Below are 27,673 nucleotides of genomic sequence, written 5' to 3'. Positions count from 1 at the left end.
TCTGCCCATCATTTACTTTATGGCTTCTGAACCACTTTTCGCACTTGAGAAGCCCCAAGGTCCCAAACACATTCCCCTATTATTTTTGTAGTTTTACTTTTTACACTTGTGTCTTTCATACATCTGGAAGTTACTTTTGAATACGGAGTGAGCCAGGGAGTCTAGATGTGTTTGGAGGCGAAGAGCCAATTATATCAACAGCATTTATTAAGTAAACCATTCTTTCCCGCATAGTAAGTGCCTGTTATCATATGTCTGACTTACTGGCGTAGCCATGCAACAATGACCAGAAAAGAATTCTGCATAGAAGCCTAAGGAAAGTCACAGCGCCCTAGTACTTTATATAAATATGCAAATTACACAGAGCAGTGACACATACAATTCAAAGTCAAGAATGCATTCAGGGAAGGAAACAACCTTAACGGTGAAAGATAAAAGAAGCATGGCTTCTTCTGGACGTGTGGCTCTGGCCTCGCTGTGATGCTCCATCCAGAGCAAGGGACAGAGGGTAGGCACTTAAACTAAAAACAGAAAAGGATTCATCGGTCTTGAAGTCCCTGGCTTCCTCCAGTCTCCTGTCACAAAGCTTTCACTGGTTGGTTCCATCCACACGCACTAAAGCCTGAAGCGCTCCCTGGCTAGACACCTGGGGATCAGTCCTAAGGTCTCAAGACAGCTCTATTTGGCTGCAACAGGTGTGTCCTCTCATCACTGCCGAAGTTAACAGTTCCTCTAAACGGTGGACAAACTTAGAATAGTTTTTCTGACACAAAATATCTAAATCAGGGCAGTTCAATGGTATTCATAAAGTGATTTAACAAAGAGATGGTGGTGAGGTGGTAGAATAAGAGTTTGGTTCTTCTTGAGCTCATGAAATGATAAGGAAAAGAAACTCTGTTAAGTCAGGGGTCCTGCCCAACCCCGGGTGAAAGGTACTGGCATTCTCCCCTCCACCCCCGCCCCCGGCATTCAACCTATGTCTAGTGGTGGTGCTGGTGGTGCGTGTGTGTTGTGTTAGAGAGAGACAGAAAAAGAAAGCGGAGGCAAAGAGAAATATTGCTCATTGTTCTCTGGGCACTGGCCCACCCCCTCCCACCCCTAATCACATTTTGTCAATTTAGATATATAAAAAGCAGCTATCAGGAATTCCCTGGTGGTCCAGTGGTTAGGACTCGGCACTTTCACTGCCGGAGGCCTGGGTTCGATCCCTGGTTGGGGAACTAAGATCCCACAAGCTGCAGAGCACGGCCCAAAAAAAAAAAAAAAAAAAGCAGCTATTTACAAAACGTGTACGAAACCTAAAGGTGAGTTCCCCTCCACTTGAGATGCTTTATGATGAATCAGAATAGTAAAGAGGAAAGGAGACAGGTACCTAGTCAGTCTGAATTATACCCTCAGTGACCAATGGAAGAGCATGAAATAGTCAGAATGACTAGATATTTTTCATCGTGAATGTCTCCATATCGCATATATTAAATGCATTCACCAAAGCTTTTCTACCTCAAAAGCTACTTTCAGCGAAGAACGAAAAACAGAAGGATGGGTAAAACATGGGCTAACACAAAACTGCCAACTTCTCACCTAAGACCAGCTGTTTTGAGGTCTCCCCATCATATGCTACCTCACAGTAAATAAAAACACAATTACCGGGCTTCCCTGGTGGCGCAGTGGTTGAGAGTCCGCCTGCCGATGCAGGGGACACGGGTTCGTACCCCGGTCCGGGAGGATCCCACATGCCGCGGAGCGGCTGGGCCTGTGAGCCGTGGCTGCTGAGCCTGCGCGTCCGGAGCCTGTGCTCCGCAGCGGGAGAGGCCACAGCAGTGAGAGGCCCGCGTATCGCAAAAAAAAAAAACCAAAAAACACAATTCCCTCAGCCTTCCCTCCTTCACATGCAGGGAACAGAGTGCTCAACTTGTGCCTCCTGGTGGGCTCAGCACGACGGTTCCAACTGTCCCTTCTCTCCTCCGCTTCCCCACATTCTTGCTTTCAGCGGGGCCGAGACGACGCCTCCACCTCCCAGAAGGAAGCCAGGGGACCTGCTGCCTCAGGGCATCATGGCCCTACCCTCCCACACTCCTTTTTCTGACTTTGGGCCCAAACAGCCTCGGACTATAGGCGGGATGTGGAACTTGCTGTCCAACCAGCACAATCTATTTGCCCATGATTAGTACTATTCACACAGCACTAGGCCAATTCCAAACCAATAAATTACAGATTCCTTTCATGTGATAAAGTACAACCGACCACAAATCTATGTGAAGTGGGAAACAGGTTTTTTCAATTGGTAAGGACGCTCTGCAAGCTAACATGACTTTGCAGTGAGAAAAAGAAGCCTTAAAACTCTCTCCCTAACAGTATGAACAACTCCCCAAAAAAGTTAACAGGCTGGGCTTCCCTGGTGGCGCAGTGGTTAAGAATCCGCCTGCCAATGCAGGGGACACGGGGTCGAGCCCTGGCCCCGGAAGATCCCACATGCCACGGAGCAACTAAGCCCGTGCGCCATGGCCGCTGAGCCTGCGCTCTAGAGCCTGTGAGCCACAACTACTGAGCTTGCCCTCTAGAGCCCGTACCCTGCAACGAGAAGCCACCGTGATGAGAAGCCCGCGCACCGCAACAAAGAGTAGCCCCTGCTCGCCGCAACTAGAGAAAGCCCGTGCCCAGTTAACGAAGACCCAACGCAGCCATAAATAAATAAATGAAATTATTTTTAAAAAGTTAAAAGGCTGAGATGCTATTGCAACTAGACCTCACTCTGTGCTCCTCACTCAAAGTTTAATGAAGTAAATCACATTCCTTTTGAGAGGAATGTGTCCATTGCAAATGTTTCCATTTCAATAGCTGGCAGTACCAAAGGAGACAAATACCACAAGAGCGAAACTAACACTTTCAATATAACAGGCCACTTCTGGCATCAAAACAAACAAACACAGCATAGTGGCACAGTGACCCTTGTTGGTAAAGCACTCAAAGAATAAATGCAGGCTTTAAATGGGGCCCAGCAAATGTTACAACCTCATTAGTGGGCTAGAGAATTGGCAGGAAGAAGGAATATGCATCACTACAAAACTCCACTCCCATCTATCCACCACCGACTTACACATAAACTCATACCCTTACATTCTGAAGAAAAAAAAGAAGTCTCTGAACACTGGAAGATTTGTGTCAATCATATTAACAAATGGATATTCATACTCACATGGAAATGTACTTATTGCTGCAGAAAGGTGTGGCAGTAAAGGATGGGGGTGATCATAAGGGTGACTTTAGAGACTGTTTCATTTCATGATTTTAACTAGTTTGACAATCAAATGAGGGACAGCTAATAAATGAACGCCCGATTCATGGACCAGGTGATGCCACTTATCAGACCGCTCATAATCTTTGCCGTCTTTCTAAAAACGGGTAAAACTGGTAAGGTTTGCTGAGCTGAAGCCTCTGAGTCTACTACAGTTCTCTTTGGAGTTGCTCTGTGTGGCACCAAATCCACTTTGAGTTCTGTGAAACCTAATAAATGGAAATCTTTACCATTCAAGTCACTCTTTTATCCTTCACCCTTAAAATTCGGTGATTTTCCTTAAACACAGATCACTCTAGTCTCTGTTGACCTAACCCTAGCAATCTCCCAGAGCCCATATGGAGCATGGCAAAGTAACAAAATAAAAAACCCATGAGACATTTTATATATTTAACACACTGCCTACACTATGTGCCTACCACATTACGCTCAGCACTAAGATACAAAGGTGAATACGACACTAACTCAAGAAATACACAATTCCACATCGTATATCATATAATAAACACTAAAGAAAGTCATTGCCTCATGATAACAGCCATTAGTTTTTTTCTAAGAGCAGATGTGGAGGTGTTGTGTTCATAAAAGGAACTATAGGTCATAATATGCAGCAAAATGTAGACTCCACGATTCAAAGGCGTTAGTTTGCACACAATATGAAACGAGACACTACGCACTGCTTACCTGTCAGCCATCATCCCCTTCTTCCTTGCACCAGAACCCTCAAGGCTGCTGGGCCCCTCCCCAGGCCTAGGAGATAAGCCCTGACTGTGCCAATCAGATGATTCTTATTTCACTTATCAGGCATGCCAGTAACTGGTCTAGGGTAGGCATGTAACCCAGGCCTGGCCAATGAGACTAAAGATGACGTATGCAAGAGGGTTCCTGAGAGTTTCGCCATTGTGAAAGGTGACACAAGACACTACCCTTCCTGTCTGCTTTTGAACACAGCTGTGTGAGGATGTGATGCCTGGAGCTGTGGCAGTCACCTGGTGACCATGAGGGGACAAGCCCAAGTAAGAAAGTCAACAAACTAAAGATGGCAGAATAGAAAAGTGGGAAGCACCTGGGTGCCTGATGGTGTCAGTGTGCCCTTTGGTTTAACCAATCCTAGAAATACCTCTCTATGGACTTTTTATGTGAGATCAGAAATTTTACTCATTGTCATGCCATATTTAGTTTAGTATTCTGTTACTTGCAGCTGAAAGCATCCTGTTGCAGGCCCATTTCATTTTTTTAACATCATTATTGGAGTATAATTGCTTTACAATGGTGTGTTGGTTTCTGCTTTATAACAAAGTGAATCAGCTATACATATACATATGTTCCCATATCTCTTCCCTCTTGCGTCTCCCTCCCACCCTCCCTATCCCACCCCTCTAGGTGGTCACAAAGCACTGAGCTGATCTCCCTGTGCTATGTGGCTGCTTCCCACTAACTATTTTATATTTGGTACTGTATATATGTCCATGCCACTCTCTCACTTCGTCCCAGCTTACCCTTCCCCCTCCCCGTGTCCTCAAGTCCATTCTCTACGTCTGCGTCTTTATTCCTGTCCTGTCCCTAGGTTCTTCAGAACCTTTTTTTTTTTTTAGATTCTATATATATGTGTTAGCATACGGTATTTGTTTTCTCTTTCTGACTTACTTCACTCTGTATGACAGACTCTAGGTCCATCCACCTCACTACAAATAACTCAATTTCGTTTCTTTTTATGGCTGAGTAATATTCCATTGTATATATGTGCCACATCTTCCTTATCCATTCATCTGTCAACGGACACTAAGGTTGCTTCCATGTCCTGGCTATTGTAAATAGAGCTGCAATGAACACTGTGGTACATGACTCTTTTTGAATTATGGTTTTCTCAGGGTATATGCCCAGTAGTGGGATTGCTGGGCCATATGGTAGTTCTATTTTTAGTTTTTTAAGGAAGCTCCAAACTGTTCTCCATAGTGGCTGTATCAATTTACATTCCCACCAACAGCGCAAGAGGGTTCCCTTCTCTCCACATCCTCTCCAGCATTTATTTGTAGAGTTTTTGATGATGGCACAGGCCCATTTAAAAAAAAAAAGAAACAGGAATCAGACAGGTTCAGACTCCAGAGTAATCTCTTCTTAGGCCATTGCAGAATGCAGAAAGAAAACCACTTACCTTCTTTCAGGTCATGTATAACTCTGTCTGAAGATTCACCCCCATCAAAGCTAACTGGAAACCTAAAGTAACTGCCTACAAAATTCAGCTGGGCTCAGCATCAGTGGATTGCAGTCTACTTTCTGAACCTGTGGTAAGATCAAATCACCTGGCCATGTGTTGCCAAACCACTTCAAACCACTTCAAACCACTTCTCCTCTAGGAGCATCACAAAGTAGCCCTTGGTGTGCCAAGATATCCACAGTGGCTTCATTTGCTTCCCCTGTCTTTGCAAATTTGGACCAGAATGCTGGGGGCAATCTTAACCATGGTGTAGAGATAAGATATAATGTATACACGTCCATATGTGCATAAGCAGTTTTTACAGAGTTCCTAATATATGTAAGTTACTTTTCTTGGGACCAGTAAGGTAAAGGACCCAAAAAATGAAAAGAAAGAAAAGACTGTCCTTTAAAACTCAAAATATAAAAATAAGCATAATGTGTGAAGTCTCTCTTAACGCCCCTAGCCTACAGCATTTCCCTCCCCTGGATGTATATACCATTCATCAGACCCTATAGTGTTAAGGGAACCTATAAAAATGATTAACAGAATTATTTATATATGTATAAATATAATATATACTTAGTGAATTTATTATTTGTTTATATTCTGGAATAGGAGGATCAAAAAATTGTAATGGAAGGTGTTAAGACAAATTACTATTATGAGCAGTAATAACAGCTAGCACTAATTGAGTTCTAACTGATACTTTGGGCCAGCATTATTCCAAACACCTGACATACAACTTACTAAATCCTCACAACCCTAATAGATATTATTAACATTATCCACATTTTACAACTAAGAAAACTGAGACACAGAGAAGTTAAGCAACCTTCCCAGAGTCACGCAGCCAGTGAGTGGCAAAGCCAGGATTTTAACCCACAAGTCTGGTTCTAGAGTCCATGCTCTCATTCATTATACTGCCTGCATAATTAGCTAACACTCTGAATTAAAATCATTCACAATAACGATTTCAATTGCTATGAGTTATTTAATAATTATATATAATAGAAATTGCCAAACATGTCTGAATAATGAGAGAAAAAATGATTTAAAATCTGTAAGGATATGAGACAGTATCTGTTGGAGAGTTACCACAGATTTCAGCATTACATGCTATCAGAGGGCATTTACTCAGAAAGGCAAAGATTCCGGTGGCTCTTGAATCACTGTGAAGTATCAGCTGACTAGATATACTCCATCCACATTGATAAATTCAGAAACATTTCACCTATCCTTGATCTGTCAAGATCACAGATCACCAACCTAGACAAGAGTTCATCAAACCTGCCAGACAATGAAATCATTATCACAACACAAAACTTCAAGTGTGGACTTACTAAAATCATGGAACATCCCTAGAGACTGGCACCATCACCAAAGCGACCCCTGAACAAACCAACCTAAGATAAACTTGAACTTTATATGTATGTGGTGGAAAAGATGACATTTCTTAGAAATCAGAATTCAGCACTCACTGTTGGTGACCTGACTTAGACCTAACTCTCCACCACAACGCTTATTTTGACACGCTTAGGACCTTTATCTCTTGCTCGGCACAAGGTGAACTGCATTATGCAAACTTCACAGGAACACACCTTATTCCCACCTGGCCTATAACCTCCCAAAGGGCAGCTCTGCGCTAAAGGTGTTCTGTCCTGACAGTATCTAGAACAAATGGGGAACCTAGTAGTCTAATCACTCCGTAAATATCTGCTGACTGAATGAGAAGTAAGTAATTCAAGGAAATAAAGGAACAAAGAACATGAGGTAAATTGCGAGGCAAAAGCTATCCGCCTGAGATATGAATTATCATGTGTTCTTTTTCCCCAGATTATGTGGTACTCAAAAGAGCATAAAACAAACTGGCAGTCATCTAACGATTTTAAAGATGAAAGGGAATTGTTTCTCCGTACCTTTAATCAAAGTACCTTGATCATATGTGGTATTCAACCAGTAAATTAAAGAATACAAGCTTCTTGGTGGCCAAGTTTATATCTTTGTTTCTTTTATAAGGACTGAGTGGAAATTGAATATAAACAAGAAAAACAACTTGAAAATAAAATTCTACTGGCCTTCCCAATCAGACTGAAGTTAAAAAGATATCCATGGACAAAATTCCAGGATTATTAAAACCAAACTGTCAGTATCCAACCAAAACTCAAACTCAACTCTCTTTCCTCTTCTCCTTTACATATACCTGGGGATAATACTACTGACCTACTTTACAGGACTATCATGAGGATTAATCAGCTTAAAAATGATAAGCACATGGACATGAAGAGAGCTTGTAATATGTATAGTTAACCACTTTTACAATTAACAAATGAACTGGGCCTCTTGTATCACAGTGCAAACCACTGTGTTAATTACTTAAAAGTAAACTGCACATTTTTAAAACACAAATAACATCTCACATTGAAGAATATGCTCATAAATAAGTATATATTTTATAAAACATTGAAATGTCTTTAAGGAAAGTAGGCTGAGTACTACAGACAGAAGAAAGTAACTTTTGATCAACCACACCAGAAAAATAAAATTATTAAATGACATTTGCCCCTGATCCCTAGGCCTCTGGACCAGAAAGCTGTCCACTCAGCTGTCAAAGCCGTCAACACTTCCATGGGGTTTGATGACTACCATTCTCATCATCAGAGAGATGATGAATTTGTGTAAACCCTCCCCCACCGGCAATTCCTACTGAGGAAGAGATGGGCCCCTAACAAGCGCAGTGTTGAGATCTGAATATCTGCTATGGCACCTTCTGCCTTTTATATCAGAGTTATGCCCATGGAAACACGCATTGCAATGTTAGGAAGTCATTACCAGATTTCTTCTGTTTCCTTTCAGCTCAGTTAGTTGGCTTTTCGGCAAAAACTGATTAACATAACAGAGTTATGGCGTCCTTCAGATGCCCTAGAGCAACCTGATAAGCTGCTTGAAAGTGTTACTTCTACCAGCGTTACCAGCAACCACAGCTCTGGGAATTGAGGCTTCTGAGATGTTCTGATTTATAAACCTCATTTATCAAACAGCAGGACAGCTGTTACATATGGTGATGGGCCTTACGGAAATACTTAGATTGAATACAAAATGTGAACATGAATTGGATTAAATTACAAGAAAGAGAGAAACTAACTCAGGAGGAGGTAAAAGGAACCAATCACAGGTGTGAATCAAACAGAGCTGCACAGAAATGTTAGTCTGTTTATTAATTGTTACTCTTGGGGTTTGCCATGGAAAGGTTTCCTGGGATGTCTAGGCAGAATTTTTATTTATTTATTTATTTTGGCTGCGTTGGGGTTCTTAACCACTGTGCCACCAGGGGAGTCCCCAGAATTTTTAAAATTTAACACAGGTTAAACTAATAATTGCATCTACCACAGTTGTTGCCTACTCAAGACAGGAAGAAAGGTCAGAGGTTTACATAAATTCAGACATTCCTGATAACACAAGGATTAGCTTAAGCTGAAATCCCAATATGGGAAATCAGAGTATGTCTGGGAAAAGGAGAAGGGTCCCTTCACAAGAAGAGTTGTGTTGACAGTGTGGATGGGTGGGAATAAGAGAAGCACGATAAACTGAGGTAAGTTGTTTGAACTTTTTTCTATGGGCCACTAGTTTCTATTTTAATTTAATAAAATATTTCAAGACTTGCTTAATGTTCAGTTATAGATTAATCACTTATTTAAAAAAACATCATTTAGAAAAAAACTCATGTTTTGTTTGCTTGCTTTATTAAAAAAAAAAACAAAGAGGCACACACGTCTTCCTGTAATGCAGCTCTTGAAACTGTATGTTTTAGGAAATTATGAGATGACTTCATGGGCAAAAACATGAGGAAATTAGTTAATCCTCCGACAGTGTCCTAAGCACCGAAACTATCCCTGATTTTGGGGAAGAGATAAGGTTGATATCACAATGTGAGGGAGAGAATGCAGGAGAAAAATGGGAGAGGAGTATGCATGACAGTAATAATCCAACACCTATTTAAAAAGCTGGACCTTGAGTTTAGACGGGGCTTTGATATTCTGCCGATAAAAAATGCTTCTAGGGGGGCTTCCCTGGTGGCGCAGTGGTTAAGAACCCGCCTGCCAATGCAGGGGACACGGGTTCGAGCCCTGGTCCGGCAAGATCCCACATGTCGCGGAGCAACTAAGCCCGTGCGCCACAACTACTGAGCCTACGCCCTACAGTCTGCGAGCCACAACTACTGAAGCCCACGAGCCCGTGCTCCGCAACAAGAGAAGCCACTGCGACGAGAAGCCCGCACACCGCAACGAAGAGTAGCCCCAGCTCACCGCAGCTAGAGAAAGCCCGCACACAGCAACAAAGACCCAATGCAGCCAAAAATAATAAATAAATTAAATTAAATTTAAAAATGCTTCTAGGGGCCACAGACCTCTGCACCTTTGGCCAAAGCACAAATGAATGAGTCATGGACAGAAAGCTAGAACCGGCGGCTGCTGGCACACTGGGGAACATCTGGGCCTGCGAACCCAGGAGTTTCAGTGCCTGAGGTGTCCTGGAAACACGCTCCCATGCCACACAGAGACATACGCGACGTTGGTCACACAAGGGCAGTGCTGAGGAGAGAAATCCGCGTACCAGGAAAGCACAGTAGCCTCAGAAGCAGCAAACGCAATAGGAAACTATTAGATGTGCTCACGGAGGAAAAACAGAAATCCTTTAAGATGGTCGCGGAGGGCTTTATACCACCGCTCCGTGGCACGGACAAAATTCCCCCAAAAATGAACCCAGGTACCGTGCAACTTTGCCAGCCAGAGACCGAGTGTAGAAAGGGCCACTTCACCGTTCGCAGGGCAGACTCGAGGCACACGTTCAAAGCGAAGATCTCGGACCTTGCGCGTCCCCTACGTGACCACCTTCTCCCACCTTTCCTTCCCCCCCTCACTCTTTTTAATCCTTCCTACTGCTAAATCCTTTGGTCTGGGCAATGCTGTTGACCTGCACTGGCAGACCTGCCCACTGCCCCCGGAAGCATGCTCTCTGGGGAGGTGGCCTTTTCCCAAGTTCCCTCCCCCAAGACCACAGGGGTTACTCGGGGCTGGCCTTCCTGTGGGCCCAGCCATTACAGGCTGCCCGAAACAGGGTCCCTCTGTCACTGACGTCCCCTCCGTGCCTAGCAGCTCCCCAGGTCACAGCTCTCAGTAAACACATATAGAAAATAAGCTCACTCTCTTCTTCCCACTCATTAAAACTAAACCCAACTGGCTCATAAATAAGATTGAGAACACACCTACCAATGAGAAAATTAAAGAGAGGGAGGCTCCCTCCCACAGAACCTTTCCGTTCAACGAGGCACTCTTCCGCAGCTGCTGCATCGTTTATAATGAACAGGCAAGCTTAACCAGCAACAGAAATTTCTGGACTCCACTGCAATTTACACTAGAGCCTGGCTCGTTCCAAATTTCGATTGCAAGCACCGGCTAGATCGCGTGGTCGAGCCCGAGAGCCTTCCTGGAACATCGCTGGCTGGAGTCACTCGCCGTCACTCGGCCTTGCCTCCCGGGAGGGAGCAGCTGCGGGCAGATGCGGGCTGGCCGCCCACCCTGCGCCAGGGGCTCTGGTAGGGGGGTCGGCTGGAAGGATGGCAGATGGCACTCAGGCGTATTCACCACGCTGCCATCCACAGATCTCTGCTATAGCTGGCCTGCAAGGGCTTCAGCTTCCTTTTTCACCTGCCACCCCAGGTCCCATCCTCTGGCCCCAGGTCTTAGGACCAAGGTGAGCCTTGAGGCACCTGTGGGCGGCTGGCCCTACCGGGAGGCGGCCCAACAGACAGCAGGGTCACAGAGAAAACAGACAGGAGGGTGGGAGGACGGCTGCCTTCAAGGCTACAGGTAGCCTTGGGGCGACTTCTTTACCATCTGAATCTCCTTCTTCAAGAGCTACAGAACAGGGGCTTCCCTGGTGGTGCAGTGGTTGAGAGTCCGCCTGCCGATACAGGGGACGTGGGTTCGTGCCCCGGTCCGGGAAGATCCCACATGCCGCGGAGCGGCTGGGCCCGTGAGCCATGGCCGCTGAGCCTGCGTGTCCGGAGCCTGTGCTCCACAACAAGAGAGGCCACGGCAGTGAGAGGCCCGCGTACAGCAAAAAAAAAAAAAAAAAAAAAAAAAAAGAGCTACAGAACAGCGGGGAGTCACCTTTTCCAGGGAAGGAGCTGAGGTTCTCGGAAATACAGAGTCAGAGGGGGAGGGAACGCCTCCTCCACCAGGTGTGTCTGACTCCAGAGTCCCCCCACCCTTGGTGTCTCAGCAGGCGTTACCACAAAGATCTCCTGGTCCCCAAAACATTCCCTTCAAAGGCTGGCCAGGGTGGGTACAAGTCCTCCAGGATCACCGGTGTAAAGCGGGCCTTACGGGTCTCTTAAAGTGGGTCTTGAATGTAGACATTCCCCCCAGACAGGAGCACGCCTTGGGCTGGGACCTGCCATCAACCCCCCTGCAGGCATCAGCTGTGAGATACTGCGCTCAGCTGGGGAACAGGGCATGCGTAGGAGCGCCATGCAAGACAAGCGAGTTTTTACAGGAGGCGAAAAAAGACCTCGGTTTTTTCCAATATGAAAAATATTTTTTAAAGTCAAAAACCTTCCTGCCACTTCCATAATAGCTATATATTATAATTTTGTATTATATTCATTGGTTAAACACATAATGATTAGGATTTACTAACTTGATTAATGAACTGGTGGCACTGTGAATTGAGTTTTTATTTCAGTGAACAACAGGATCTACTTACATTTGAAAACACGTAGTATGAGGTGCGTTGTACACAGAAAGGTGTACATACACGTGTGGCTCGTGCTACAGACCCCTTCCTAGAACTCCGCAGAGTCCAGGGCCCACAGCTTAGGAGCCCCTGGCTAGAACACTGGGCACTGCTCCGGGTGGGCAGGCCTGGAGCGGCGGCTTCTCAAGGAGGCTCTAATGAGGGAACCAGGAGGCAAAGACTGGAGAAGGAGCCCACAAATCGTGCTTCACATACTTCACAATTTATCCTTAAGACCAGCCCTGCAGCCCTTTATCCAAGGGTCAACATAAAAATTAATGAGTACAAGTTAATACTGATACATGCTACGGGAGAGAATAACTATGAGAAAAGAGGGAGGCAGGCACAGGGGGAAAAAAAAAAAAAAAAGCTCACCCTAATGCCAAACTGACTTTCCTAAAAGAACACAAAAGAATAAAATTATCTAGACAAAAACGAGCAAGGCTGTTTTTCCATGAAGCTTTGGCCTCTTGATGTGATTTGGACTGAACAAAAGAGACAGCAAGTGACAAAGAAAGCGGCACATGCTACTGTGAAAAATACTACACAGTCACAATTTAAGACCCTACCTCATCATTTCTCACCAAAAGGAGAGCCTCCCTGAAAGGTCAGCACTTGGTGAGGAAACCTTCGGCCAGCCTTCCCCGCCCTCAGCCGGCCTCGCCCGGCATCGAGCCTGCCTAGGTGCACTCACCTGGCTTGTTTCCTTCCCTCTCGTGGCCCAGCTGCCCCTTGGTGTTCAAACCGCACGTGTAAACTTCCCCATCCTCCAGCAGGAACACGGAGTGGTTTCCTCCGCAGGCCACCTCCTTGACGCTTCTGTCGGATACAAATCCACACACCTGTGGTTCGGCCACAATCCCTTGCAGGTTAGCGCGGATCCCAGGTTGGCCCAGAGACCAATATCCCCAACATAACATCGTTCTTGTCCTTCAGGGAGTCATGCAGCCTAGAAGAGAGCTTTGTAAGAAAAATAAATAAATAATAAGGTGTGGGGGAATCAGAAAAAAAAAAATCACTTTAAGGAATAAATGTAATCAATTTTAAAGAAGCCCTCCCCTTAAAATTCTTCAGATACCTTGCATCTCAAAATAAAACATATTAATATTGCTGAAGGTAGCTATAATAATAATGCTATTTTTGTGTTTTAGTAAGAGTTTTAAAAATGTCTAAATAAATTTTGTGTAAAGGACCAGTGAACACAGACCGAATGTGGTTTTCAGATCACTGATGAAGAACTGAGTACAGGAGACTTGCTGAAACAATGTCTGCAAACCATGATGGCAGTAACTGTTTTGAAACTACCCTCATGACTTCAGCTTGTCCTCTCTTGTTGCACCTTTCCTTTGAGTTTTCTGGTTTTTGGTTTTTTTTTAAACTAACTAATTTTGAACTAACTCCTTTAGGTAGCCAACTGTTAACTTGCATAGTAGTAATTCACTACTCAAAACAAAAATGAGAAACGGGAAAAAAAATGCTATCTTCTCTGCCATTCCCTCTTACACATCCTTCAAGATCTGGGTCAAGCTTCAGTTCCTACCTGAGAGCCTCTGGGGACCATTCCAGTACCAGTCAGCCTGCATCCCTCTGACACATCTACTGTACAGCCTTGATTGGAAACTTTCTCTGTCTCTTATAACTTAACTCCTCAGCCAAATTTTAATTGCCTCAGGCAGAGACCACAGCACGACATATACCTCTCTGATTTAGCAGGTGCCCAGTCAACCTTTGGCTGATTGACTACAGCTGACTAACCCGAAGTTTCACTACCATTTAAAAATTCATGCTTCCTTTTCGTACAAACAACAACTAAAAATAGAACTACCATATGACCCAGCAATCCCACTACTGGGCATATACCCTGAGAAAATGATAATTCGAAAAGATACATGCACCACAATGTGCACTGCAGCACTATTTACAACAGCCAGGACATGGAAGCAACCTAAGTGTCCATCGACAGATGAATGGATAAAGAAGATGTGGCACATATATACAATGGAATATTATTCAGCTGTAAAAAGGAACAAAACTGAGTTATTTGTAATGAGGTGGATGGACCTAGAATCTGTCATACAGAGTGAAGTGAGTCAGAAAGAGAAAAACAAATACCATATGCTAATGCACACATATGGAATTTTAAAAAGCAGTACTGATGAACCTAATGGCAGGGCAGGAATAAAAATGCAGATGTAGAGACCGGACTTGAGGGCACAGGGTGGGAAGGGAAAGCTGCAGTGAAGTGATAGAGTGGCACGGACATATATACACTACCAAATGTAAAATAGATAGCTAGTGGGAAGCAGCCGCACAGCACAGGGAGATCAGCTCGGTGCTTTGTGACCACCTAGAGGGATGGGATAGGGAGGGTGGGAGGGAGACGCAAGAGTGAGGGGATGTGGGGGTGTATATATACATATGGCTGATTCACTTTGTTGTACAGCAGAAACTGACACACCATTGTAAAGCATTTATATTCCAATAAAGAATGTGAAAAAAAATGTTATTCTGAGTTATATGCAATCATGGGAAGGAAGGGAGGAGAGATAAGATGCAAACTAGGGATAGGGTGGGGGGGCGGGGGGCGAGAGGACAGACATTTAAAAAGAGCAGCAAGATCACAGTCTAGTCATAATTGAATTTTCCCAATTTGCTCAGCTGCTGTATCTGTACTAATTCCTTTCTTCATTTTTAATGTTTCACGAGTTTGTCTTTTCTCTCCTACCAATAATTACATCGACATCACAGGGCTTACTACACCGCAGTCACTGTACTAATAAGCATTTTATATCATTAGCTCATTTCATCTTAACAACTCTGTACCCTAAGCACTATTTTTAGCCTCATTTTCAGATAAAGCAAGGCTCAGAGAGATTAAGAAGCATGCCCAAGGTCACAGAGCTGGAACGAACACAACCAGGCAAGGAATCTAGGCCTGAAGCCAATGTGCATGCTCTCATCCACTGGGCTACACTGCCACCCAAGTAGATTTATACATCACCTACAAGAGCAAGAACACACACCAAAAAAACGTATGGAATAATGTAGTCAGTATACAACACAAGATGTCTTAGAAACTTGAAAATAAAGTTGCCCTCAGAGAGTGAAAGTAGTCAGAATTAAGAGATAAAGGATGAGATTAGGCAGCTGAAGCATTAAGCCATCCCCTTAACCAGACAAATACAATGTGTCTAAAAATATGGTATTAAGATCTGGACTTCCCTGGTGGTGCAGTGGTTAAGAATCCGCCTGCCAATGCAGGGGACACGGGTTCGAGCCCCGGTCCGGGAAGATCCCACATGCCGCAGAGCAACTAAGCCTGTGCGCCACAACTACTGAGCCTGTGCTCTAGACCCCACGGGCCACAACTACTGAGACCACGAGCCACAACTACTTAGCCTGTGCTCTAGAGCCCGCGAGCCACAACTACTGAGCCCACGAGCCACAACTACTGAGCCCACGAGCCACAATTACTGAGCCTGTGCTCTAGAGCCCATGAGCCACAACTACTGAGCCCACGTGCCACAAGTACTGAAGCCAATGCGCCTAGAGCCCGTGCTCCACAATAAGAGAAGCCACTGCAATGAGGAGCCCGCGCACCGCAACTAGAGAAAGCCCGTGTGCAGCAATGAAGACCCAACGCAGCCAAAAATAAATAATTTATTTTTAAAAAAAAAAGGCCTTTGGGACACAAAGCCTCACTTTAGATAGGACAAAGTATTTCTTTAAAAAAATAAAAATAAAAGAAGCTATGATTTTATGCCTACATATGCAAAGGTCTATAAACTATGCTGACACCAGCTTTATTCATACTAAATAAAAATGGCAACAACCCAAATGTCCATCAACATGGGCACTACTCATCAATAAAATACAATGGAACACTATTCATCAATTAAAAAGGGCCACAACTGAAATGCACTTCATGTAAGAGAAAGCTGCAACCCAATATGGTACGACCTTTCTGAAGAATGAAGGTTAGTTTAAAATAAATTCCTCCAAGGTGTTAGGGACTGCCCTTTTGTCTAATCTCTCTCCTCAAGTCCCTCTTTATCTGGTAACAAACCCTACGCCCTCCTGCACAAAGGTGAGCGTGACCCTGGCCAAGCCACTCAGAGAAGGCCACCCCTAAGCCACTGTGATTGGTGCAGGGAGAGGGCCAGAGTCCTCCCGCATTAAGTCCCATGGAGCTCTGATGGAAGACCGCCTCTTGCCTCTGAAGGTAACTGTAGCTGCTGGAAGCTACCTTCCCTGTCGCACAGAGGATACCTGTAAGACATTGGGAAGCTACCAGCCAGAAAGGTTCAAAGACAGGAGACAGAAAGAGTCCCACTGATGCTGACTGAGCCTTGGACCCCCTCTTGCCTAGGGCCAGCACCCCGACCTTCATTCTTCCTGAGTACAGCTGTGTTTCATTACTCATGGATTCCATACTTGTGAATTTGCCTACTCACCAAGATTTATTTGTAACCTCAAAGTCAATACTCGGAGCCTTTTTGCAGTCATTCCCAGACATGTGCAGGAAAGTGAAAAATTTGAGCCACTCTCTGTGCACATTCCCAGCTGAAGTCAAACAAGACGACGCTCTACCTTCTTGTCTCAACTCGCACACTGTAAGCGAGTGATCTTTTTGACTCTACTTGGTGCCACAGTTTTCATACTTCTATATGATTTTGCTGTTTAAAATGCCCCCCAAGCATAGAGCTGAAGCACTGTCTAGTGTTCCTAAGTACACGAAGGGTGTGATGTGCCGCACAAAGAAAATACATGTGATAGATGAGTTTCGTTCATGCATGAGTTCCAGTGCAGTTGGCTGTGAGTTCAATGCTAATGCAAAAAAGAGGAAATTCACTCATCAGTACATGTGGCCGCTCTGGAAAGTGCTAAAGTAACATCTATAGTGCATAATGAAGCTACAGAAGAGATAGAAAAGCAGCTGAATATCTGGGGATTCATGAAATGATGCCTGATTATAGCGTGTAGTAGACAGCACTGTTGTGAGGCTGAAAGCCAAAGAAATTTACTGTCACGTTACCCAGGGTCAGGAAAATGTTAAAAAAAACTCTTCCTGACTAGTGTTTTATTATAAAGAAATATTACATAGAGTTAATCATTTGTAAGAAATAGGCATCAAATAAGGTGTCCAAAAAGAAACACACTTTTTTCTAGATTTTTTTTTTTTCCTTTGGCTGCACTGCAAGGCTTGAAGGATCTTAGTTCCCTGACCACGGATTGAACCCGGGCAGTGAAAGCACGGAGTCCTAACCACCGGACCACCAGGAGATTCCCCCCAGAAACACACTTAAACATATATGAAACAAGGTTACGTACTGATCTGTTGACCAGAGGCTCTTGGCAGGAACCTAACTAACCCTGTGTTTCCCCAGGAGCAATGACTCAGTCTTTATTAATTTGGTGTTCTCAGCAACTTCATAGAACTTAACTACCACGAAAAATGAGAATCACCTCTATGCAGTCTAATAAGTCCCTTCTTTGTTTGCTTAAGAATGAATGTCTGAATTGGATTTGTCACTCGAAATTAAAAAAAAACTCCTGATAATATTCACATTACACTATTAATAACAACAGCAGGTAAGACTTCATTTGAGGGCTTCCCTCGTGGCGCAGTGGTTGAGAGTCTGCCTGCTGATGCAGGAGACACGGGTTCATCCCCCAGTCCGGGAAGATCCCACATATCGTGGAGTGGTTGGGCCCATGAGCCATGGCTGCTGAGCCTGCGCGTCCGGAGCCTGTGCTCCGCAATGGGAGAGGCCACAACAGTGAGAGGCCTGCGTACCACCAAAAAAAAAAAAAAAAAAGAAAAAAAAAAAAAAGAAAGAAAAAGACTTCATTTGAGCTTATGCTGAGTCTGGCACTTTTCTATGTGGTTCACAGATATTAAACCATTTAATCTTCTACGAGGTAGGTACTGCTATTATCAACTCAAATTTGTAGATGAAGAAAGTGAAGACAAAAGAGAATGAAGAAAAAGAAAGTGAGACAGAAAGTGTTGAAGTGACTTGACTAAATCACACAACGAGGTAGTGGCAGAGCTTGGATTTAAGCCCAGAGAGTGTGCTCTGGACTAGTATGCTATACAGTAAGGAGTCTAGAAAACGGACGGCCAAACAGTCAGCACTTCCCAATATCTCCAGCTCTGTCCAGAGAGAAAGGGTACCATAACCAGTCAAGCTGTCTATTTGATCTGCTAAGTAATTATTGCCCAATAATGGAGATGGGGAGATCAGACTCCATAACATTAATCATTAAATTTACCCAGCCACTTGCCCTGTTTAGATTCCATGATTAATAAGCAATCTTAAATTACTTGGTTTCCAAGGCAGATACTACTATGGGGAAAGAATACTGTGACCAGCTGTCCAAAGCATCCCAGCCTTCTTGGCATTTCTACTTCTCATTGTTAATTCGGCATCCTGGATCTATCGGTTTCTTATAAGTCTGTTTAACATGATTCAGTCCTTGAGCGTCAGCTGAACTCTGGATGCTCTGGCCAACTGCAAGCCTGCGTAAGCAGCCTGAGGTACGGCCTCATCCCTGATTGACTAGTAGAAGCCATTTATGAAAAGAGATAAATAGGGGTATTGTTAAAATCCTGCCCACCTGAATCATAGTAATGCAATCTTCAAGTAGTCAAATGAAAACTACTTATTCAAAAGATGCAGACATAGAGAACGGACTTGAGGACACAGGGAGGGGGAAGGGTAAGCTGGGACGAAGTGAGAGAGTGGCATGGACATATATACACTACCAAATGTAAAATAGATAGCTAGTGGGAAGCAGCCACATAGCACAGGGAGATCAGCTTGGTGCTCTGTGACCACCTAGAGGGGTGGGATAGGGAGGGTGGGAGGGAGGGAGACGCAAGAGGGAGGAGATATGGGGACATATGTATATGTACAGCTGATTCACTTTGTTATAAAGCAGAGACTAACACAACATTGTAAAGCAATTATACTCCAATAAAGGTGTTAAAAAAAAAAGAAAACTACTTATTCAGAGGTCACTAAATAGCAACCACAGAGAAGATGTATTCCTATCAAAGAATTATTAACCCTAATTGGAGATATGGTCTAGCTCATCACGGCGCCCTGCCAAAACTAGAGCAGGAGGCACTAGAAGCATCTAGCTTTCAGGAGAGAAGTTCAGTGCGCTGAAGAGGAGTCAGATATTAATTTAGCTTTCACTTAAGTACACTCTGGTGGAACCCCCGAATGTAGGAGCTGTTGGTGTCCATGAACTGAAAGGTCTATCTTTGGCAATGTTCTCCATCACTGCGCATTTTGATCTCCTGGGTCCGCTCACCCATTTTTCCTCACTCGCCGTCTCTCCCTTGCTTCTAGAGGAGTAGAATCTTTCACTTCCCTTCAAAACACACAATTATAAAAGGTGCTACAGAAGAATACAGGACTACACACAAGCTCAGCACCCGCACCAGCCACCTTGGCTGTCCCGGGCCACTTCAGTCGGGCACCTCCATTTCCTGCCTCTTATCTCCCCATCGCAAAACAAAAGGAAGAAAGATGGACCTTCCGTTCCTTCCCTCCGTGTCACATCTCGCACTTTTCCCAGTCCTTCTCCTCATCTATTTTTGGTAAAAGACTCAGGATAGTGTTAGCAGGTCTTAAGCGTCAAAAGGACCAAAGTTCAAGCCCCAGATTAACCACATGCTAGCTGTGAAACCTTGGGGAAGATATTTAAACACTCTACGCCTGTTTCCTGTCCCTAAAGGGGCAAGAAGAGCAACAGGGCAGTTGTGAGGACTAGTGACAGGATGCGAGTGATGAGCGCTCAGCGTGGGGCCCGGCACTCAGTGCAGGTGGCCAGTCACTGTCAGCTGCTGCAGCACCTGCTCTAGGTGCAGGACTCTGCTCTGGGTCCTCAGCACGCAGGGAAGCTCCCCAGCGGGCTGGGGTGTGACTCCCTTCTTCCTGTGCTTAGCGTCTGCGGTTCCGCCAGATCTGCACTAGGGCAAGGCAGCGCTACCCTGGCCGGCATAACTTACACGTAGGAAAGTCAAGGTTGCAAGGACGAAGTTTTTTGTATGTATTTTCTTTTAAATTCTGGGGAGGCCAAGGGTGGGGGTGGGTAGATAAATCTCCTTTTATCAGTCCTAGAGAGCTGAATGCTAAAAGACAAGCTGCAATTCCTAAACTTTGTCTTACTAATCAGACTGTGCAAACATCAGTCTAACAGCTGATTCTTATTTCTTTGAAAGTCACTAAAACCTAAATAACACTCAGGCAGGACTTCTAATCTCATTTATGATAGGGATAAGCTTTGTTTCAAATAAGCTCAGAAGCCTTTACCTAAATGGTATACGGGGAAGGGAGGGTCTTTTCCAACAGCAGGAAAAGGGAATGTCCCAGGCTTCAGTGTTCTGCAGGCACTCCCCAAATCCAAGCTTTGAATAAATCTGGAGCCAAAACTCCAATGCAGAATTAACTCCAGTAACAAAGAAGATTTATTCTAATGATATACTTTATTGCCAAAAGTTTCCTACCACAGGCAGAAACGGCACACAAGGCAGAGAGACGTTTTCAACAGCGTGAATCCACTCCTTGCTGGTTTCTCTCTCTCTTTCACTTCAGCTGGACTTTGGTCTTCTGACCCCTGATGATCCCTGCACAGGTGGGGCCTTCTTTACTACCTGCTGTTGGGCTTTGTACAACTAGAAGAATGAGCTTTCCATTGTCTGCATAAGGTGCCGTCTGCCTTCAGAAAAAGACACTTGACCAGACTAGCAAGAATTAAAAAGTCTGACAGTGCCAAGTCAAGGATATAAAGCAACCAGGACTCTGACCCACAGCTGGTGGGAGTGTAAGTTGGCAGAGCCACTTTGGAAAACAAGTGGGCATTAATTCTAGTGAAGATGTAAATACCCCACGGCACAGTAATTCCATTCCTAGGTACATGACCAGCACTGTGCAACTTATCAAGTATCTACAGTGCTCCTTCGCTACGCTGAGAACTGGAGATACAAAGATGAGTAAAACCTGGAAACTGAGAACTTTGTGATGGAAATGTTACATACCTGTACTGTCCAATATGGTGGTCACAAGCGACATGTGGCTACTGAGCCCTTGAAAGGTGTTTAATGGGACTGAGGAACTGACATTTTAATTTCATTTCATTTTAATTATTTTCATATAAGTAGTCACATATGCCTAGGGGCTATCCTACTGTACAATGCAGCAAGCAACTCATGAATATATGCCCCAAGGTATATGCACAAGAACATTCATTTCAGGATTATCTGAAATACATAAAACAGAGACAACCCAAATGTCCATCTGTAAGAAAAGGGATAAGCTGCAACACATGCATAAAATAGAACGCTGTACAGCAGTGGAAGAGAAATGAATTCCATCTACAAACATCAGTGCAGCTAAATCTTAAAAATGGTGCTGAGGAGGGGAAAAAGTCACAGAAGAATTCAGAATGTGATGCATCTTTACAAAGTCCAAACACAAGTATAACAAGTATTTGGAGATAAAAACATTAGTCGTGCTAAAGCTATGAAGAAAAGCAAAAACACGATCCATACAAAGACTGAGAGAGATCTGTGTATATATGACAATGAAGGGTACCTTCTGGAAGGAGCACAAAGGGAGCTTCAGTAGCATGGCTGATGTGCTGCTTCTGTCCTTTTATGGTCGTTTGTAGAACATATATTACACATACTGTTTTATGCTTTCAGATACTTCACAGTCTTTTAAAAAATGAAAAAGTACTATTGAGGTAAGATCACTGCTTCTTGCATCTCACCCACCAATTCCCCATCCATGAGCAGACTGAGAGCTTCTCCATGTAGGGAACCAGGTTTTACTCATCTGTGTATCTCCTGTCCCCAGCCTAACAAAGGAGCGCCGTAGATGCTTCATAAGTGCCTAGAAAACTGAACCCTAATCTGAGAAAACCAGATCTCCCACAATCTAAAGTTGTTAGCAGTTTTGTTTGCCAGGTTCCGTTAGATACACAGTCCCTAAGCAGCAACAAAAAAAACAACAATGTATTTCCTCCATTCTCCATGTGCTGTCCCCTCACCGCATTTTAGCAGATCTGAAAGCAGAATGCCTTTTACCATCCAAGCTGTCATTACATAATGGTGTTTCTCAATGCTAGCACTGAGGAACAGAAGCTCCATGAAGGAAGGACTGAGCCGCTTTGTTCATTTCTCTACCCCTAGAGACTAGACTAGTGTCTGGCACGAGGGAGGGCTCAACAGATACTTGTTGAATGAAGAAAAAGTAAGTTACTATTACTGCAAGCCTACTGTGTGTCTGAATCTGTGCTAAAAACTTTACATAGATTATTTAATTTGCCCTTTACTGTAATCTCAAAGACTTAACAAGGTTAAGTCACTTGACCAAGAGCATGTAAATAAGTACTAGCTGTGGTAAATAAGTACTAGCTGTGGTGGAAACTTACTTAAATGGCAAAGGCAGGATTCAAATCTCATCTCCCAGACTCCAAAGTCCATGCTCTTAAACATGATGTTATACCACCACTTAAATAAAACAAAGCCGAGCTGTACTCCTTCTCCAATTTTAAAAACAAATGTTAAAAGAAGAATGTTGCACATAGTAAGTGAGCTCACATTAGCTGAATCACTGGCGATGTTCGTGGGCAACTAGAGCTGGAACCAACCTGTGTAAGCCAGAGACAGGAGGGATGCGTGAGGCCATCTCCACAGAGTTAGCCAGGCTTTCCTCCACATTCGCCAGAACTTAGAGTGAGTCTAGTCCACTTACTGGCTCACACACAGAAACACACGCCCCTGACACCAGCTAGTGCTGTTTCTAAATGTAGTAAACGTCTAAAGGGGGCAGAGTTATATCATCAAAGGTGTCATCTTATTAAAGAGACCTTAAAAATCCATTTGATCCAACCTCCAGGCAAGAGACTGACATTCCTAACCTCATTTCAATGGCAGCTGAAGTTAACTTTGGTCCTCTGAGAAGTAATTGGTTGAATCCAAGACCAGAAACTAGGTCTCCTACTTCCTGGGCTCACTTTGTTCTCTTCACTCCGTCACAGCTGAAAGAAGTCAGTAAGGATTTGTTAAGGTCCCTCTCTAGGCAGCTACACTAATCCGAGTCCTTTACGTAGATTATCCTGTTTAATCTTCTTATCTATTCTGTGAGTTAGATATTATTCCCAGGTACAAGATGAGGAAACTGAGGTTCAGAGAAATTAAGTCACTCACCACAGGTCACACACTTGGCATCTGTACTTAAGCCAGAATGGTTCCACCTCACCCTGCAGATCTGCAAGTTAAAGAAAAAACAATTAACAATATAGAATGATACAAAGTGCTTTCACGTTATTGAAAACAAAATGAAAAGCAAACTTCTGAAAATAAGAGTATCTTTAAATTATGCAAGCTGGAATATTCCCCCAACATTGTAGCTCAGGACTGGAGTTTAGTTAAACACCAGTAAGATAACCACTGACCAACTATGAAGATGTCACCTCTAAACGTGAAGTTAGAGTCAACTGGGCAGTCAGCTCAGTTGGTTAGAGCATGACGCTAAAAGTGAACTTAGAGACGCACCTTTAAAAATTCCTAGCGTTTGTAGTAGATGTAAAAATAAAAATAAAGTTATCTTACAACCTCCCGTTTAGGTTTAAAAAGATGCATTTTTGAAAAGTAATTCGTTTTCCTCCATTTTTCCATGTACCACACACATTACAGCTTATTTTGCTACAGCTGTTTTGAAGTCTTTCTCGACTTTCCTTCCTTCTCATCACCACATCCTCTTTCATGCAAAACAAGATGGGACTATCTGACAGGCATATTAAGTCTCTCAAAAGAAAAAGTATAGTACTGCATGATTCTAAGATACTAGCATCATAATTTTATTTCTATATAATGTAAGAGACTATTTGGAGACTATTACTTCTATTTCTGAGACTGCAGCAAAACTATCTTGTATCTCCAGTAATGGTACAACGCTCAGTATGTATTTTTTTAAGTTTTTAATTATTATGCAAATCTTAAGAAATTTAAATCTGTTACTCAGAATGAAATGCTTTAACCAATGGCTCCAACCACACCATTTGGAACATTCTGGAATCTCTGTTTCTTTTTTCAAAAATAAAATCCCAACTACTAACTTAAAGAGTAAAACTGCCTGCTAACCAACTGTGTTTCTTTTTTTCATGCCAAGGGAGTTCTGCTAAAGAGGTTTCAAGTCTTCCTCCTTGATTCCTGCATCCTTTCTCCAGAAGGTTCCTAGCCTCCACGAGGTCAACGATGCGTATGTAATTCATCGGTTTTGCTTTAAAAGGGCGTTAAGTACACTACTCTCCTTTTCTGGTTTATGATGCCACCCCCCTACCCCCCAGGGTAAAGGGAAGTAGGAAAAGAGAGAGCTACACAGTAATCTGCTACTAAAACAAGACAGCACCTCTCTCCAGAGTCACCGCATTTAAAAAGGGTGTTAATCCTCATTTTATTTCACTTTTCTTTCTCCTCAGTCTGGAGTTAAAAAAGCAGCTCACTCGATGTTATCAAATCATCAGATGAAATGTTCTAGAAATAGCCTCCTATTTGTGGAAAGAGTCAGGAGACACAAAAATGGAAGAGAGCGCTTGAACCGTCTTTCCTAAAGCATTCCGTGCGTAATGAATGCTAAAGCAAAATCCTGGAAGGCTTAGCTCTGTATTTAAGGTACTTCCAAATGGGGCTAATTAAAAAGCTAAAGTAAAACGGAATCAGAAAACAACCAGAAACGCTGATATACCAAAAGCAAAGTTCAAATACACATATTCCGGAGCCCGGGGCGCATACCCCGAATCAGTGCACAGCTGCTTTCGGTGCGGTCTCTACAGCCCTCCCCAGCTCGTCTGTTTCAGGTTACACAGGCTAGTCTCGGTCGGCTGCCCGGTGCGCCCACTCCACACATTCGCAGATGACTCAAAGCGCCACCTGCCCCCGCACGCCCCAGTTCCTGACACCCCCGCGCCCATCCGCGCACTTACGTGTCCGCACACACACACACGCACACACACGTGTCCGCACACACCCTCGCCCCGGCTCCGCCCAGGAGGCGGACTCCGAGCAGGCAAACCGAGCCCCGCCTCGGTCAGGTGGGTGGCGCTGTCACCGCGGCCGCCGAGTCCCCCGTGTCCCCAGCGCCAACTCCTCGCGGCCGCCGGGGTTCCCCCAAGCGCAGAGGCCTCGGCGGCTCCCACTGCGCGGGGCAGAGTCTGCGCCCCTCACCGCAGCAGTGTCGCCGAAGCCCCGGAATTTAAATAGGGGCGGGCGGGGAGGAAGGGGAGGATCCTCTTTTTGACTTTCGGCGTCACAGTTCCTCCCAATCCGCAGGCAGCTGAGTCGGGGTGGGGGGCGCTCCCGTCTCTGGAGCGGCTTCCGGCCTCCCCGGGCGCTAAGGCTCTGTAGGTCAGAGGGAGCGCCCCGAGGACGCCGGGGAGGCGCCCGCGCCCCGAAGGCAGTGCAGGCGCCGCGCCCAGACCTCCGCGCGCGCCCTGCCCCGGGCTGTCGCGGGAGGCGCCCCGCAGCTGCAGCCGCAGCCGCCCCTCCGGGAGCCGCGCGCGGACCGCCGTGCCGCGCGGAACGCGGCTGACGCTCGGCCGCGGCTCCGCGGTGCCCTCCTTCCTGGAACCCGCCCCCCTCGCCCCGCGCACCTCGGCGGCCGCTGAACCGCCGCGCGGGATTCCGACGGTGACGGCTCCGCCGACCCGGCTCGGGGTTTATCCGATTTCGGCGTCACAATAATAAGGAAGTTTCCCCGCAAGCCTGAGGGCGGCGGAATGTGCCGGGTGAAGGATGGCGCGCACGGCCAATGGGCGCCCTTCTGGGGCGGGCCCGCACCTCCGGCGGCCGCGGCGGAGCCCGAGGCGGGGCGGCGGAGCCCGAGGCAGGGCGGCGAGGTCCGCGGGCGGGAGGCGGGGAGAGGCCCAGGCCCGGGAGGGCGGAGGGGGCGGGCCGAGCTGAGGGCACCGGCGGGCCTGGCGAGGGGACGGCGGGGCAGGTGTGTGTCGGACAAGAGCCGACTGCAGGATGCAGAGCATCCGCGCCGGAGCCGGACTGCTTTTCACTGGCGGGCAGGGGAACGAGACGCATCCGCGGTTGGCTTTCCCGGTTCTGAGCTCTCAGTCTTATTAAATTTGTGCAGAGGTGACCAAAAGCCTTGGGCACGGCGGGGAAAACCTAGAGGGGGGCAATTGAGGCGGAGTTCTTAAGCGTCGTATTCCATCCACGGTGGAGGAGTCTTGTTCCACTCGCCTTTGGAGGACTGGAGGAGCCGAACGCCGGGCTGCGCGGGAGGAGAAGCGGGAAGGAGGTCGGCGCTTTCCTGGGAACCTCGTGGAGAGCTGGGGTGGAAGAGGAGAGCGGCGCTGCGGTAGCGACGGGGGGCTTGGGGAAGACTGGAGCGCGGTGGCGCGGGGAGCGTCAATCTTCTCGTCTGAAAGACATCCTGTGGCCTGAAGCCCAGTAACGGAGAAGTTTGTCCTCGTACACTTTCCCTGGCACTGAATCTCAGCGCTTCCTTCTCGCCCTCCCCGAGGTTACAGGGCTTTCCGAGTTCCCCTGGTCCATGTCTGATACAGATAATCTTGTGAAGAAAACATTCTCACACAGGTGACCTCCTGAGTCTACCCCACCGCACCGCCGCTTCTCCTCTGAAATTTGCAACACAGAAGCAGAATGCTAAGAAAGCACTACTTTAACCCAAAGGAATGACTTTACTCGGGGAAGAATGTCTGTAACCGGCCATTTGAGCCGGGAAGGTCCTTCGAGGCCAGATTCTTCCCAAGGTCAGGTCAGGTCTGCAGTTATCTTCTCTGAGAATGTAACATTGATCAAGCAGAAAAGAAGTTTGGGGGAGTAGTATATCCTAGGGACGGGGCACTGTTGGCTGGCATATGTATTCTCAGTGACATAAGCAGGTTGTCAAACGCTCCTGAGACAAGAGAAGAAAGCAAAATCTCAGTTACCAGGTAACTGACGGACATCTAAAATGATTCCAACCTTTGAAGTCTGAATCACACTGGACCCTTTAGAAATTCTGTTTTTTAGAGATTCTATTTTCATGTGTCGTCAATTTGTATTTTCATTTGTAATCAGTCAGCATTTAGGTCAATATCTCTGGCCCATGGCTCAGGTGTTTTTCATATGAAATGTTGTCTTGAGGAAAAACTTGCTTATCAAAGACTTAAGTCTGGAGTTGAGATAGGAGTGATGTCTAAATTACAAACTGAGGTACTCTAAGCGTCCTTACCAAATAGCCAGAAACCTGGGAACTTACTCCTATGCAGAACAATCAGTGAAGATACACAGTACTTCATTTTATTTTCTTCATTGAACCAACATAAAACGGCAGTTTCCTCAGCAA

At 45.3% G+C, this 27,673-nt stretch overlaps 1 protein-coding gene across 6 annotated transcripts in view; it reads right to left on the bottom strand.

The window, feature by feature from the left end:
* Positions 1–26,083, bottom strand: part of HERC3 (HECT and RLD domain containing E3 ubiquitin protein ligase 3) — a 143,201-nt gene extending 117,118 nt beyond the window's left edge. For 4 of the 6 annotated variants that reach the window (XM_060115054.1, XM_060115087.1, XM_060115077.1 and 1 more), the window contains exons 1-3: positions 25,962–26,083; positions 23,518–23,578; positions 12,985–13,250 (exon numbers count right to left, since the gene is read on the bottom strand). In XM_060115054.1, the coding sequence (XP_059971037.1) occupies positions 12,985–13,210 (226 nt within the window). In that variant the 5' untranslated portion in view covers positions 13,211–13,250; positions 23,518–23,578; positions 25,962–26,083. Of the gene's footprint in view, positions 1–12,984; positions 13,251–23,517; positions 23,579–25,104; positions 25,173–25,295; positions 25,530–25,961 lie in introns of those variants that run through there. The other 2 variants (XM_060115061.1, XM_060115069.1) reach the window with 2 other exon arrangements.
* Positions 26,084–27,673: the final 1,590 nt, after the last annotated feature.

The sequence above is a fragment of the Mesoplodon densirostris genome, chromosome 1, assembly GCF_025265405.1.
Source record: "Mesoplodon densirostris isolate mMesDen1 chromosome 1, mMesDen1 primary haplotype, whole genome shotgun sequence".
NCBI classification, from domain to species: domain Eukaryota; kingdom Metazoa; phylum Chordata; class Mammalia; order Artiodactyla; family Ziphiidae; genus Mesoplodon; species Mesoplodon densirostris.
This window is presented reverse-complemented; position numbering and strand designations above follow the sequence as displayed.